The sequence below is a fragment of the Salmo salar genome, chromosome ssa06 (genome assembly GCF_905237065.1).
Source record: "Salmo salar chromosome ssa06, Ssal_v3.1, whole genome shotgun sequence".
Classification (NCBI taxonomy): Eukaryota; Metazoa; Chordata; class Actinopteri; order Salmoniformes; family Salmonidae; genus Salmo; species Salmo salar.
Window position 1 is genome coordinate 65873119 of NC_059447.1, and position 14374 is coordinate 65887492.

The 14374-nt window shown below is 42.6% G+C and overlaps 2 protein-coding genes across 2 annotated transcripts in view; both read right to left on the reverse strand.

Annotated features, from left to right (window-relative positions):
• Positions 1-14374, reverse strand: part of LOC106607631 (nuclear receptor coactivator 1-like) — a 95499-nt gene that overhangs the window by 41849 nt on the left and 39276 nt on the right.
• On the reverse strand, positions 3889-8987 carry LOC123743477 (laminin subunit beta-1). Its single transcript, XM_045720887.1, has 4 exons — positions 7738-8987; positions 5837-7219; positions 5474-5675; positions 3889-4367 (listed from the first exon to the last, which is right to left on the reverse strand). Exons 2-4 carry the CDS (start codon positions 5915-5917, stop codon positions 4318-4320), a joined length of 333 nt encoding a protein of 110 aa, XP_045576843.1. The 5' UTR covers positions 5918-7219; positions 7738-8987; the 3' UTR covers positions 3889-4317.

Below are 14374 nucleotides of genomic sequence, written 5' to 3' on the forward strand. Positions count from 1 at the left end.
CATTTCAATAACGACGCAAAAGCCCAGTGATTTGAATGTTTCGTTCCATTTGGATGAGTTGTGGGTCTACTCGACAGTTTATAAGGTCTAGAAAGGCAGTCTTATTCTAGAAAGGCAGTCTTATTCGACGCATGGCTGCTGTTTGACAAATAAAAATAATCTCATACTTTTGTCCATAATAATCTCATAGGCTATACCCGCATTGTATCTGTGAGCTGTTGGCTAGAGCGCACATGCCAATATCAGAGTGGGCACACTCGCTATACCTACATAAAAAAAAATGGAACAAAACTATCAGTAGACCAAGAATGGAAAATGCGATGGAAACCCATTTCACTTGTATTTTTTATTTGGTACTTGGGAATTTAACCGCAAAAGTAATTTTTATGTGCAACAAGTACATTTGATGGAAACACAACTGCGCATATTGTTTTGATGCAGATTTTAGAATAAAGAAAAGTGATACGATCAAGAGCAGTGTGCGGGTTTCTTCTTTTTTCTCAGAATAATCGCATGAAAATCTGTCCCAAGTTCGATGGAAACCTAGCTGTAGACACCCTAAAGACTCTGGCAAGTGCGCTAGTCCAGTGTCTCTTTGATTATGCCTGCACATCATGGTTCACCAGCAGCCTCAACATATAATAAGCTATAGACCAGCCAAAACAAGTTCGTAAGAATTGTACTCAAACTCCCCCTCTACTCATCTGGAGGTCGAGCATTTTAAGCAGCTAGGCTGGCTGTGAATTTTTTGTTGTTGTATTAATTGAACTTGGTCTGGTCCACAGAATTATCAGACTCTGCCCCCAGGTATCTATCCAGCTATTTTCATGTGTTAGAGACGTCCATCATATTCACTGTTTTAAATCTAAGAATCTATCTGGTAAGAACACATTTTTATATACCAGCACTGTTGAGTGGAACAAACTACCACAGCAACTCAGCCATACAACCCATAACCTCTTTTAAAAAGAATGTCAAAAGCTGGCTAATGTGTGAACAGTAGAACCTTTTCTTGTCTGTATCTCTGTAATGTATCTGTATATATATATAAAATTGTATATGTGTTTACGTAAATAATAGGGACCACAATGGAAATAAGCCCGACTTCATTGTGCAATCCCGGTCACTTTGAAAAATCTTTGTATTGTAGGTATATACAGTGTTCAGACCCCTTAACGCTTTCCATATTTTGTTACAGCCTTATTCTAAAATGTATTAAATAGTTTTTTCCTGTCATCAATCTACACACAATACCCCATAATGACAAAAGCAAAAACAAGTTTGACATTTTTGCAAATGTATAAAAAAATGTATATATACACAAAATATCACAATTACAGTATTCAGATCCTTTCCTCAGTACTTTGTTGAAGCACCTTTGGCAGCGAATACAGCCTCAAGTCTTCTTGGGTATGATGTTACAAGCTTGGTACACCTGTATTTGGGGAGTTTCTCCCATTCCTCTCTGCAGATCCTCTCAAGCTGTCAGGTTGGATGGGGAGTGTCGCTGCAAAGCTATTTTCAGGTCTCTGCAGAGATGTGCGATCGGGTTCAAGTCCGCACTCTGGCTGGGCCACTCAAGGACATTGAGACTTGTCCCGAAGCCACTCCTGCATTGTCTTGGCTGTGTGCTTAGGGTTGTTGTCCTGTTGGAAGGTGAACCTTTGCCCCAGTTTGAGGTCCTGAGTGCTCTGGAGCTGGTTTTCACAGATCTCAATGTACTTTGCTCCGTTTATCTTTCCCTCGATCCGGACTAGTCTCCGAGTCCCTGCCGCTGAAAAACATCCCCACAGCATGATGCTGCCACCACCACACTTCACCGTAAGGATGGTGCCTGGTTTCCTCCAGACTTGACGCTTGGCATTCAGGCCAAAGAGTTCAATCTTGGTTTCATCAGACCAGAGAATCTTGTTTCGCATGGTCTGAGAGTCCTTTAGGTGCCTTTTGGCAAACTCCAAACGGGCTGTCATGTGCCTTTTTACTGACGAGTGGCTTCCGTCTGGCCACTCTACCAAAAAAGGCCTGAATGGTGGAGTGCTGCAGAGATGGTTGTCCTTCTGGAAGGTTCTCCCATCTCAGAGGAACTCTGGAGCTCTGTTAGAGTGACCATCGGGTTCTTGGTCACCTCCCTGACCAAGGCCCTTCTCCCCCCCGATTTCTCAGTATTGGCCGGGCGGTCAGCTCTAAGAAGAGTCTTGGTGCTTCCAAACTTCTTCCATTTAAGAATGATGTAGGCCACTGTGTTCTTCAGGACCTTTAATACTGCAGAAATATTTTGGTACCCTTCCCCAGATCTGTGCCTCGACACAATCCTGTCTTGGAGCTCTACGGACAATTCCTTCGACCGCATGGCTTGGTTTTTGCTCTTACGTGCACTGTCAACTGTGGGACCTTATATAGACAGGTGCGTGCTTTTCCAAATCATGTCCAATCATTGAATTTACCACAGGTGGACTCCAATCAAGTTGTAGAAACATCTCAAGGATGATCAATGGAAACACGATGCACCTGAGCTCAATTTCGAGTCTCATAACAAAGGGTCTGAATATTTATGTAAATAAGGTGTTTTTTTGTTAATACATTTGAAAAAATGTCTAAAAACCTGTTTTCGCTTTGTCATTATGGGGTATTGTGTGTAGAATGATGAGGATTTTTTTATTTGATCATTTTTTAGAATAAGACTAACGTAACAAAATGTGGAAAAAGGCAAGGGGTCTGAATACTTTCCAAATGAAACTGTGCAGCGGCCATTTGATGAATGGAAAGAGGCATCTGTTACAAAACACCAACATTTTTAATCACAATCAGAGATTTTCACGCCAAGCCTTCGATACTGGGTAGGCCTACAACGTAGGGAAGGATGTATTTTCTGCTTGTCAAGATTGACAGTCTATTTATTGTGGCGTTAAACTCAGGCCATGATATTGAAGCGCCTGAAGTTGGTATGCCTTGTTTATTGGTTGTGTGGTGGATTGGCACAGGAACCGGTTGGTGGAATTGAATATAATTTATATACACACACACTGAACAAAAATAAACACATTTAAAGTGTTGGTCCCATGTTTAAAAGAAATTAAAGATCACAGAAATCTCCCATTCGCACAAAAAGCTTATTTCTCTCACATTATGTGAACAAATTTGTTTACATCCCTGTCAGTGAGCATTTCTCCTTTGCCAAGATAATCCACCCACCTGACAGGTGTGGCATTTCAAGAAGCTGATTAAACCACATGATCATTACACAGGTGCCCCTTGTGCTGAGGACAATAAAAGGCCACTCTAAAATGTGAGGTTTTATAAAACAACACAATGCCACATAAGTCTCAAGTTGAGGGAACGTCCAGTTGGCATGCTGACTGCAGGAATGTCCACCAGAGCTGCTGCCACAAAACCGCAGACCACATGTAACAACACCAGCCCAGGACCTCCACATCCGCAGATGAAACTGAGGAGTATTTCTGTCTGTAATAAAGCCCTTTTGTGGGGAAAAACTCATTCTGATTGGCTGGGCCTGGCTCCCAAGTGTGTTCCATAGATAAGGGCCTAATTAATTAATTTAAATTACATGATTTCCTTACATTAACTGTAACTCAGTAAAATTGTTGCATGTTTATATTTTTGTTCAGTATAATTATAAATATCACATCATAGTTTTTTGTATCTGATTTTCCACCTAGCTGATTGTCTGCCTGATGGTAGTGTAGGTCAAAGGAAACAGGCAGGGAGAGTGACCTTGTTCGTGGTGGTCAGCGAACACTCAACCCTCTGGCCTGTAGCCCTGCGTGGCAAAGTCGATATCCAAGTTTGTAAACACAGGGTCACTGCAGTTATTATTTGTGGTCATAAATAATAATTTTCAACAAGACAAATTACAGTACAAGGGGAGGGTCGGGATAAATATTTTTTTTTACATTTTGGGGGGGGATGGTTTATTAATATGATTAACATGTCATCATGGTACACACCTGAGGAGGCTGGTGGGAGGAGCTTTTGGAGGACAGGCTCATTGTAATGGCTGGAATGGAGTCAAACAAGTTGTTTCCGTGTGCTTGATGTGTTTTGTACCGTTCCATTTATTCTATTCCAGCCTTTACAATGAGTCTGTCCTCCTATAGCTCCTCCCACCAGCCTCTTCTGGTACACACAGCATTCAAAAGGAGGACTGAGGACAAAACAACACCATGCATTCACCAAACATTTAACTGAGGTAGTAAATGTCTGATTGGGAACTACCATTGTCTATCAAATTACAGTGTGAAATTATTTAAATTGACATTGGAAGTTGTATTAAATACAGGTAGTGATACAGGAGTCAAATCACATAGGGAGTCTCATCAGATCAGATGTTATCAGCAAGCCAGAGCCATCTGTGGAAAGAGCACAAGCAGAACAGTGCCTTCAGAAAGTATTCACACCTCTCGACATTTTGCACATTTTGTTGTGTTACAGCTTGAATTTAAAATGGATTAAACGTAGATTTTGTGTCACTGATCTACACACAATTCCCAATAATGTCAAAGTGGAATTATGTTTAGACATTTTTACATTTAAAACATTTAAAGCGGAAACGTCTCGAGTCAAAAAGTATTCAACCCCTTTGTTATGGCAAGCTAAAATAACTTCTGGAGTAAAAACGTGCTTAACAAGTAAGTAAGTTGCATGGACTAACTCTGTGTAATAATGGTGTTTAACATGATTGAATGCCTACCCCATCTCTGTACACCACAGCAACTGTTTGATTATCTGGAAGGTCCCGCAGTTGAGCATAGAATTTCAAGCACACATGCAATGAGAAAGACCAGGGAGGTTTTCCAATGCCTCGCAAAGAAGGTCACCTATTGGTAGATGGGTAAAAAAATAATGGTGATTCTAACATGTATTGACTTAGGAGGTTGAATAGTTCTCATCAAAATATATTACGGTTTTATTTTCCATTAATAAAAAGTTTGACTTCTTCCCTTTTGACAGAGTATTTTGTATAGATCGTTGACATTTTTTTTTATAAAATCCATTTTAATCCCACTTTGTAACAACAAAATTTGGAATAAGTCAAAGGGTGCGAATACTTTCTGAAGGCACTGTACGTACAAACAGATAACAAATGTATCATTCAACATAAGATTGCACCTAAAACAATTAACTTCACTTCATCCTCTACTCGCATCCTTCTCAAAACCCATTGGAGGTCTGAGGGGAGAAACCTTGGGTACTCTCCTCCAATGGGGTTTTAGAAAGAGGCACTGAAATAGGAAGCAATGAATCGAGGAAATAAAATTGTCACAGAGCTGTTGCATGTTTGTCTCGATATGGAATGGCAGACGTCACTATGTGGGACTGAGCAGAGGTGTACAATCTGCGCCATTTGTCAGTATTATTGAGCCATAAGAAACCTTCTTTAGACTTTGTGTTAATTAAAACATAAATGAGTATGTTTAAGCAGTCATACATGACTGTTGGGAGTGCGGTGCCATACCTTTAGCTCCCTGGTGCAGCAGAACTGACACGCTAGAGATGAATTTGCAGCAGATGTCTGTGGAGGGTGTCTTGACCACGCTCGGGATGTTCTCCAGACAGCGGTAACGCTGGAACGTGTCCCAGGCACTGTTGGTGGTCAGGTCACCTACCTCAGAACCAGTGAAGATCTCCAGGTTCTTACAGTAGGGCATCAGCACAAACTTTAGAGAAGACAGTAAGATGGAATTAGATTTTGTATGGAGTCGAAAGCACTGAATCCCAACATAAAATCCTTGTAGCTCGATTTTTATGCAAGTTACACCAATGCATGATTTATGCAGAAGTCTCAGTTGCGTCTAGGTGTGCGTGTGGGGTAGCTAACCGAGTCAATGAGTATGTATGGGGACTGGACATCACTGAGTGCAGAGTAGAGGGGCAAGCTCAGACTAACAGAGTAGTCCATCTCTGCCTCGAAACCCTAGTCTGGGGAGCACCAAATATCTGAGGAGACAAGAGAAAGTTGTCACAAAACATGACACTGAATCACACACAAGAACATGTGTGCAAACAAAAACACAGGTATGTAATACAGGGTGTATACAGACGCAGAGTAGACTCAAATACACAACACATATATCCTACACTACACACACTCACATATACAGACCCATTAATCTCTCTCACGTGCGCAACATAGAGAGAGAAAGACTAGGTGTGTGTTTACAGTGATCCAGGGTGGAGGAATACCATCTGGTTGTCGTCATCAGGCATGGTGTTGGCACAGCGGCTGTTTGTTGAGACCACACTGGGACTTTCATCAATGCCTCTTCCCACTGGTCCGGTAACTACGCCCACACAACATGTACACGGACATTGGAGTTTGATACCCCTGGTCGGGACTCCACTGAGGAAGGTGAAGGGATACATATATGCTGAGTTGTGTAAGTCACAAGGTGAGTTAGGGAACACCCATGACCCAAAGACTTCGATGAAAGTTACATCAAGGTCAAAGGTGACTCGCAGATCCAAACTTTGCCAATGAAGTAGAAGCCTGACTCCACTTTGCCAGACATACAGTATGTTCTCTACACTCACCCGTCTCCTGAGAACAACTGTAGTGAGAAAGTAAAAATATGATGTCAGAAAATGGCATAGACAGAGTTCAATTGGAGTTAAACAGCTTGAACATCTTAGCGTTGCATTCAAGGTAACAGCCCATTTAAAGACTGCTGCTGTATTAATAGAGGCAACTATGGATAATAATTTATCCAAATAAGTGATAACATACTATGGGACTAAGGCGAGCTGTACCAATCCACACCACTCATCAGTCAGTATGGCTCAGTATTGAACAGCCTGCTGTCATTTCATGCCCAACCTGGGAAGAGCTATCCTCCTATAGGTTCTCACTTCATCCCTTACCAACTTGTACACATTCAGCATAGAACCATCCTCTGTATAGAACCATCTTTCTAACCCTACAGACAGGAGTTGGTCAAAGTCCATAACAAGTTATCCTCTCTACGTGACATATGTCCTAATAACAATGCCTCCATATAGCGTAAAAGCAATTAGAGGAACTCTCAGTACCTCGAATGATTAAGTTACAGGGTGATTGATAGAAGTCAAGGTTACCTGCAGGAAGTCTCCAGAGTGCTGTGCATAGAGGAGAGCCAAGGTACTTGGAATAGAGCGGACTCATTGTATCTCCTATCTTTGTCAGCTAAGCAGAGAACAACTTCCCCACCACATAGTGACAGTGGGCCTTCATGGAGAGAGGGATGGAGAGAGAGAGATGGTTAGAGGTAATTCTCCTTTATTGTAATGGCACAAAAACTGCCAGAGTAAAAGTTATCAGAACTGTATTTCAAAGAGACTATCTCAAAGTATGCAGTTAGTGGTTTATAATATTGGCTATTTATTTCAGAGTTTGATCTTGGCTCCCACTCACCCCATCTCAATCACCTCTACCCTAGGGAGGGCCCTGTCTCTTCTCACCACTCCCTCCCAGTCTGGCTGGTCTTCCAAGTCCTCCTTCTCTAGCAACCCCTCGTTAACTTAGTTAGCTAGCTACAATGCTCTTGGTTAACCAAAGATACTGGTACATTTTATGTGGTTAAACATCAGCTAGCTTTAGCTTCCTAGCTGACGCTAACCTAGCTTGCCTAATCAATAGCCTGCTTTAACAGAATACTAAATAACTACATACTTCAACTGCAATACTGAAATCCTAGCTGACTAGTTGGCTGGTTACGTTATCTACTGAAAAACTATAGAGCTTACCTTTTTATTGTCGGCCATCGTCCTTACACCACCGTAACCTTGCCTTCAGTCTTTGCGAAGTTGCCAACAACCGGATGTATCCAGTTTTCAGGGATACAGCTAATTCAACCGAGCTTTATTTTCTGCTGAAAACCTGACGTGGGAACTCCACTCAGGTGTTCTTTTTTTACGCCTGCTACGTTAGGTTACATTGCCTTCCAACGTCAAAATCCGGTTTACACTAGATATCACAGCTTTAATGTATAGTAAAAATTAATGAAAACAAAAATTAGCTTTTTGGTCTTAACATTAAAGTTATGGTTAGGCATAAGGGGAGTTTAAAATCAGATTTTAAGAAGATAAATTGTATAAATAGGCTGGGTTTAGCCATAATAAGTATGACTTTGTGGCTGTGTTAACTAGTGACGACCATGTTCATTGGCTAGAATTTTCACCTCTAATAAAACAATAGTAAAAGATTGCAGATTTTGAAGTATCTCCGCAAAAAAATAAAAAAAATAATCTCTGCTATCAAATTAATATTTTGCATGCGGCAATGATGTTCTGCTTGCTTAAAGTCGCCCTTGCAACTCAAGTTTAATTTGCGCGACCCCGATGCCTGTGCACTCGCAGGACCCATCCTCTGCTTGCTCGACCACATTCTTCACTCTCCACTGGTCTGTGCATTCGCATCACTCCTCTCCGTTCATGGCACTCATTCCAAGCAGTGTTATCAGTAGTGGGGCTGTGCTGGGGGGGTTTGACGGGGATGAGGTGAGGGTCACGGGCATGTTACCGTAGGGGAGGCAGACTGCACCACAGATCAAAGATTAAGACTGGTTAAATTAAAGAGGCCTTTTCCCTGCAGATTTGTGGCGCTGGAATTCACAGCCATTCATCACAGCAATTGATTAAAAAGAGACAAAATGTCCCCTCATATTTGTGCGTCACACTTTAAGTCATCTGACTGGTGTTGGTAAAGGGTCATGGAGTTTGTTATGGGTTTCCAAAATTCCCAAATATAGCCCAAAGTGGTGTAACGGCTGATTTTGCTTTTGCAGCGATAGTTTTTTCCCCCCTTTGTTGACTATTCTTTGGCCTCCTCTGTGCTTCACAAGCGGTGCGATGTCTAACTGTGGTTCAGCATTGATTGTGTTTGTTTGCAGCTATATTTAGTTGAAGTCGGAAGTTTACATACACTTTAGCCAAATACATTTACTCAGTTTTCACAATTCCTGACATTTAATCCTAGTAAAAATTCCCTGTCTTAGGTCATTTAGGATCACCACTTTATTATAAGAATGTGAAATGTCAGAATAATAGGAGAAATATTTATTTCAGCTTTTATTTCTTTCATCACATTCACAGTGGGTCAGAAATGTACATACACTCAATTAGTATTTGGTACAATTGCCTTTAAATTGTTTAACATGGGTAAAATGTTTCGAGTAGCCTTCCACAAGCTTCCCACAATAAGTTGGGTGAATTTTGGCCCATTCCTCCTGGCAGAGCTGGTGTAACTGAGTCAGGTTTGTAGGCCTCTTTGCTCACACACGTCCTTTCAGTTCTGCCCACAAATGTTCTATGGGATTGAGGTCAGGGCTTTGTGATGGCCACTCCAATACCTTGACTTTGTTGTCCTTAAGCCATTTTGCCACAACTTTGGAAGGATGCTTGGGGCCATAGTACATTTGGAAGACCCATTTACGACCAAGCTTTAACTTCCTGACTGATGTCTTGAGATGTTGCTTCAATATATCCACATCATTTTCCTGCCTCATGATGCCAGCTATTTTGTGAATTGCACCAGTCCCTCCTGCAGCAAAGCACCCCCACAGCATGATACTGTCACCCCCGTGTTTCACGGTTGGGATGGTGTTCTTCGGCTTGCAAGCGTCCTCCCCTTTCCTCCAAACATAACGATGGTCATTATGGTCAAACAGTTCTATTTTTGTTTCATCAGACCGGAGGACATTTCTCCAAAAAGTACGATCTTTGTCCCCATGTGCAGTTGCAAACCGTAGTCTGGCTTTTTTATGGCGGTTTTGGAGCAGTGGCTTCTTCCTTGCTGAGCGGCCTTTCACTTTATGTCGATATAGGACTCGTTTTACTGTGGATATAGATACTTTGTACCCGCTTCCTCCAGCATCTTCATGTTCTGGGATTGATTTGCACTTTTCGCACCAAAGTACGTTCATCTCTAGGAGACAGAGCTTCCTGAGCGGTATGACGGCTGTGTGGTCCCATGGTGTTTATACTTGCGTACTATTGTTTGTACAGATGAACGTGGTACCTTTAGGCGTTTGGAAATTGCTCCAAGGATGAACCAGACTTGTGTTGGTCTGCAATTATTTTTCTGAGGTCTTGGCTGATTTATTTTGATTTTCCCATGATGTCAAGCAAAGAGGCACTGAGTTTGAAGGTAGGCTTTGAAATACATCCACAGGTACACCTCCAAGTGACTCAAATGATGTCAATTAGCCTATCAGAAGCTTCTAAAGCCATGACATAATTTTATGGAATTTTCCAAGCTGTTTAAAAGGCACAGTCAACTTAGTGTATGTAAACTTCTGACCCACTGGAATTGTGATACAGTGAATTATAAGTGAAATAAACTGTCTGTAAACAATTGTTGGAAAAATTACTTGTGTCATGCACAAAGCAGATGTCCTAACCGACTTGCCAAACCTATTGTTTGTTAACAAGAAATTTGTGGAGTGGTTGAAAAACGAGTTTTAATGACTCCAACCTAAATGTATGTAAACTTCCGACTTCAACTGTATGTACTACATATGAAGCTGCAGACACTGTGGTCAATCTGTGGTCGACCGTGGTCAGATGCATGGTCGGTGGCTGTGTGTGATTGCCTCCGCACTGGCCCCACAGTGCTTGTGGTTGATCTGCGGAGCAGTGCAGGATGATCTTTCTCTGTGTGCATCAGGTGTTGTCAGTGGCTAGCTGTAGCCATGGCAACAGGTCATGCTCAGGCGAGAGTCTTTCTGTGAGAGAAATCTACAGCTTATTAGCCTGAGAGAAGAACACAGTGCTAAAACAACAGCATCATAAAGAATGGATCACACTTGTCCTACATACCTACAGAATGGTCCTACATACCTACAGAATGGTCCTGTGTAGAATAGGCCTACATATGTACATTGCACACACACATCTATATGTGTAACCGTTTTTGCTCCGTCCCTCTCCTCGCCCCTACCTGGGCTCGAACCAGGGACCCTCTGGACACAACAACTGACCCCCCTGAAGCATCATTACCTATCGGTCCACAAAAGCCGCGGCCCTTTGGAAACAACTACTTCAAGGTCTCAGTGCAAGTGATGTCACCGATTGAAACACTATTAGCGCACACCCTGCTAACTAGCTAGCCATTTCACACTGGTTACACTCACCACCACCCCCCCCTTTGACCTCCTTTTCCGCATCAATCCATGAATCCGGGTCAACAGCATCAACGTAACAGTTTTCCTTCCGTCCCTCTCCTCACAACTGACACCCTCGAAGCATCGTTACTTATTGCTCCACAAAAGCCACGGCCCTTGCTGAGCAAGGGAAACAACTACTTCAAGGTCTCAGAGCGAGTGACGTCACTGATTGAAATGTTATTAGCGTGCACAACACTAACTTGGGAGCCATTTCACACCGGTTACATATGCACATACAGACATCATTTGTTGGTATGACCAGTGTCCACAGCAGCCTGAGCTCTGGTGTCGTTCAGTGTGCTGCCTCCCTGATGGGGGGGGGGGCCACTGACTGGCGTTATTCAGGTTCTCTCAGGCCAACACTCACCCCCGTGCTCCCACACCCCCAGCTCACTCAGGCTTTGATCCACAGACCAAAACAAGCCACTATTGTTACATAATCCCCACTAGTCTCATTTCCAGCGTTTCACCTCGAATCAGAGCCTCCAACACAGGCCAAAATAGCAGCCCATTACACTTCAACCCAGGCTGGAAAGGTGACACCTTATATACAGGCCAGAAAACCTGTTACTCTAATCCAATTAACACAACCAAAACACCTCAGACACAGGCCAAAACATCAGCACATCAGACACGCCAAAAGAAGACTGCAGCTAACAAGCACAGGCCAAAACACTGGATGCACTTGCGCACACACACACACACACACAGCGCGCCAACAGCGTCACACGACAAGGTGACAACAGGATTGCATCTCACCCTCTTTCAAGATGGGGCTTTCCATATTAATGTACGAGACTGATACAGACACTGATAGTGTGGTGCCAGTGGTCAATGAGATGATTCTGTGTTGTCAACTACCAAATGGTCACTGTGTTCTTACCTACAGTAGTGTATCTGTGTGAGGTATTAAATCAGTCCCTCCAGGATTTCGCGGGGATCTTTTGTGATATTTCCTGTTAAAAATGCTTGATTTTGTTGCGGCATTTTTGGCGTGCCTTTTCACGCATATATTACGACACAATTTTGTGCCGTTTTGGTGTTCGTCATTTTTTTTTCTTTTCCCCCCGGCTGTTCGCAAACAACATTTCTTCTTGAGGCAAGTTGAAGTTCGGTAGCCGAAAGTGTACAGCCCTTTGTCAGTGATTGGTGAACTGTAGGGGTGGAAACTATGAACGCGATTCTTCAATTAAGTGTTTTTTTTCCAACATGGGAAGACGGAAACCAACATACCGTTTTCACCAGAGGATGAGGTAGATTGTTATATTTTCTACTGTACTCGACAAAAAGAGTAGGCATGTTTGCTAACATTAGCAAGCAAGCTAGCGCTTACTACTTTGCTGGCTAACTAGCCTAGCAGCATAGGCCTACTCGTGCAGAGAAAGCAAGCCAACCAACTAAACTAAAGATCTGTAAAACCTTTGGATCAAACAACATTTTGTCTGAAAGAAAATCATAAGCTTCCCATTTGTAAAACTAAAGTTTGGTAGCAAGGTTCAGCTAGCTATCTATCTATTTTAGCAAGCAAGGAGTATGTGAGCATAGTCGTGCACTTACGCCTAGCCAGGTTCTGCTAGGAGCAAACAGAACCTAGTCTGCAGTCGCCTTAAGCAGCATGCTCTCTCAGCAAAGGTAAATAGCCTAAAGAGTGGCAGTGCCAATCAATGATCTGATCTGCCAACAAATGATGATTAGCACTACGAATACAATCACCCAGCCTAACACCCATATGGCCAATCATGAATCAACTGTGATGTCATTTTAATTTTCACTTTCATGCCAGGTTCAGCTGTTCCAGCTCTGCACCTGAGAGTACAGGCAGGGAACAGGTAGGTTATGAATACAGGTGCGGTCGGCACAGCTGAATTTTACAGAACATTTTAGGAGGCCCTCATCTTGCCATGCAGCTGAGAGAAAATGTTGCAGATTTGTATTTTATTTTTATCCTGCGATTCTACATATTCTGCCATGGATCTGAGGTAACATTTTGCATTTTTAAAGTGAATTTCCTGCAATTCTATGAATTTTGCCATGGGTAATACTGTTTTTTTTAGTCGAACATAAATCTTTACTGCTAAATTAATTTGTAGGAATTGTCAGTTCTCCCCCTTTATTGTGGTGATTGTTAGTTCTCAAATATTATTATATTGGACCATTACCTTTTCTACATACTTTCTTTGGTTTTAGTCATTTAAGTTTACACTGAAAGGGGTTTTCCATCCCCAAAATGTATTTCTGACAAGAAAACATTTACTATTATAACCTTATAGATAACGTTAATATTTGGATGGGATAATCTGATCCTAGATCTGTGGTTAGGGGCAATGTTCTGCTCCCGTCCCCTCCAGCGTGGTTAGCTATCTGGGACTGTGTTAGCTGATGTCTGGATCTAAAACAGGGGTAGGCAAACTACGACCGGATTCACTCTGGCCCGCGTAAAAAAACAAAAGAAAACAGCCAATTATTATTCTTCTTTTTATTTTTACCCCCTTTTTCTCCCCAATTTCATGATATCCAAATTGGTGGATGAAGGTCGAGAGCCATGCGTCCCCCGAAACACGACCCTGCCAAGCCGCACTGCTTCTTGACACACTGCTTGCTTAACCCGGAAGCCAGCCACAACATGCGGGTGGTCGACATACCAGAAGAGGTGGAGGGCTGTAATCCTCTTTCCTGCAGGATGTTCTCGGCAAAAAGACCATTGACAGACCCCCCGTCATTGACAGAGCACATCGACCTTTAGTTTCAAAACCACAACCCGACTGCCATTCCAGAGCTATGCTGGTCCGCATGCATTACTTCCAGACCAAAGAGAAAATTATTCGGCGATCCTTCGAAAGAGGACAGCTGAACTACAATGTCACACGGATCCATAGGCTGCTCTGCAGACCTGGCAAGACGCAGAGCTGCATACAAAGATGTGAAATCCCACCTTCACAAGGCAGGAGTCAGATTTGGCCTGATACACCCGGCTAAACTGAGGATTACTTTCCAGGGAACTAGCCACATGTTTGACAACCCACAGTCTGCACTCACTTTCTAACATGGTAGTAGCTATAACTATACAGCCTATTCCTAGCATGCACACATGGTCTGTGACACGGCAGAGCCGCAGTTAAAAACAGTCCGCCTTGCATGCTCATCGGCTTTGTTTAGATTTATATGAACCATCGGACAGGATTTGTTGTTTACACCAGCTTGTGGACATGAGTAACTTT

Excerpts from the sequence above, each read along its gene's own strand:
- LOC123743477 (XM_045720887.1), bottom strand. The coding sequence starts at position 5,917 with ATGGACTACTCTGTTAGTCTGAGCTTGCCCCTCTACTCTGCACTCAGT. Across the intron at positions 5,676-5,836 it reads CATACATACTCATTGACTCG|TTTGTGCTGATGCCCTACTG; the intron begins GTTAGCTACCCC and ends TCTTCTCTAAAG. Across the intron at positions 4,368-5,473 it reads GCTGCACCAGGGAGCTAAAG|ATGGCTCTGGCTTGCTGATA; the intron begins GTATGGCACCGC and ends CTCTTTCCACAG.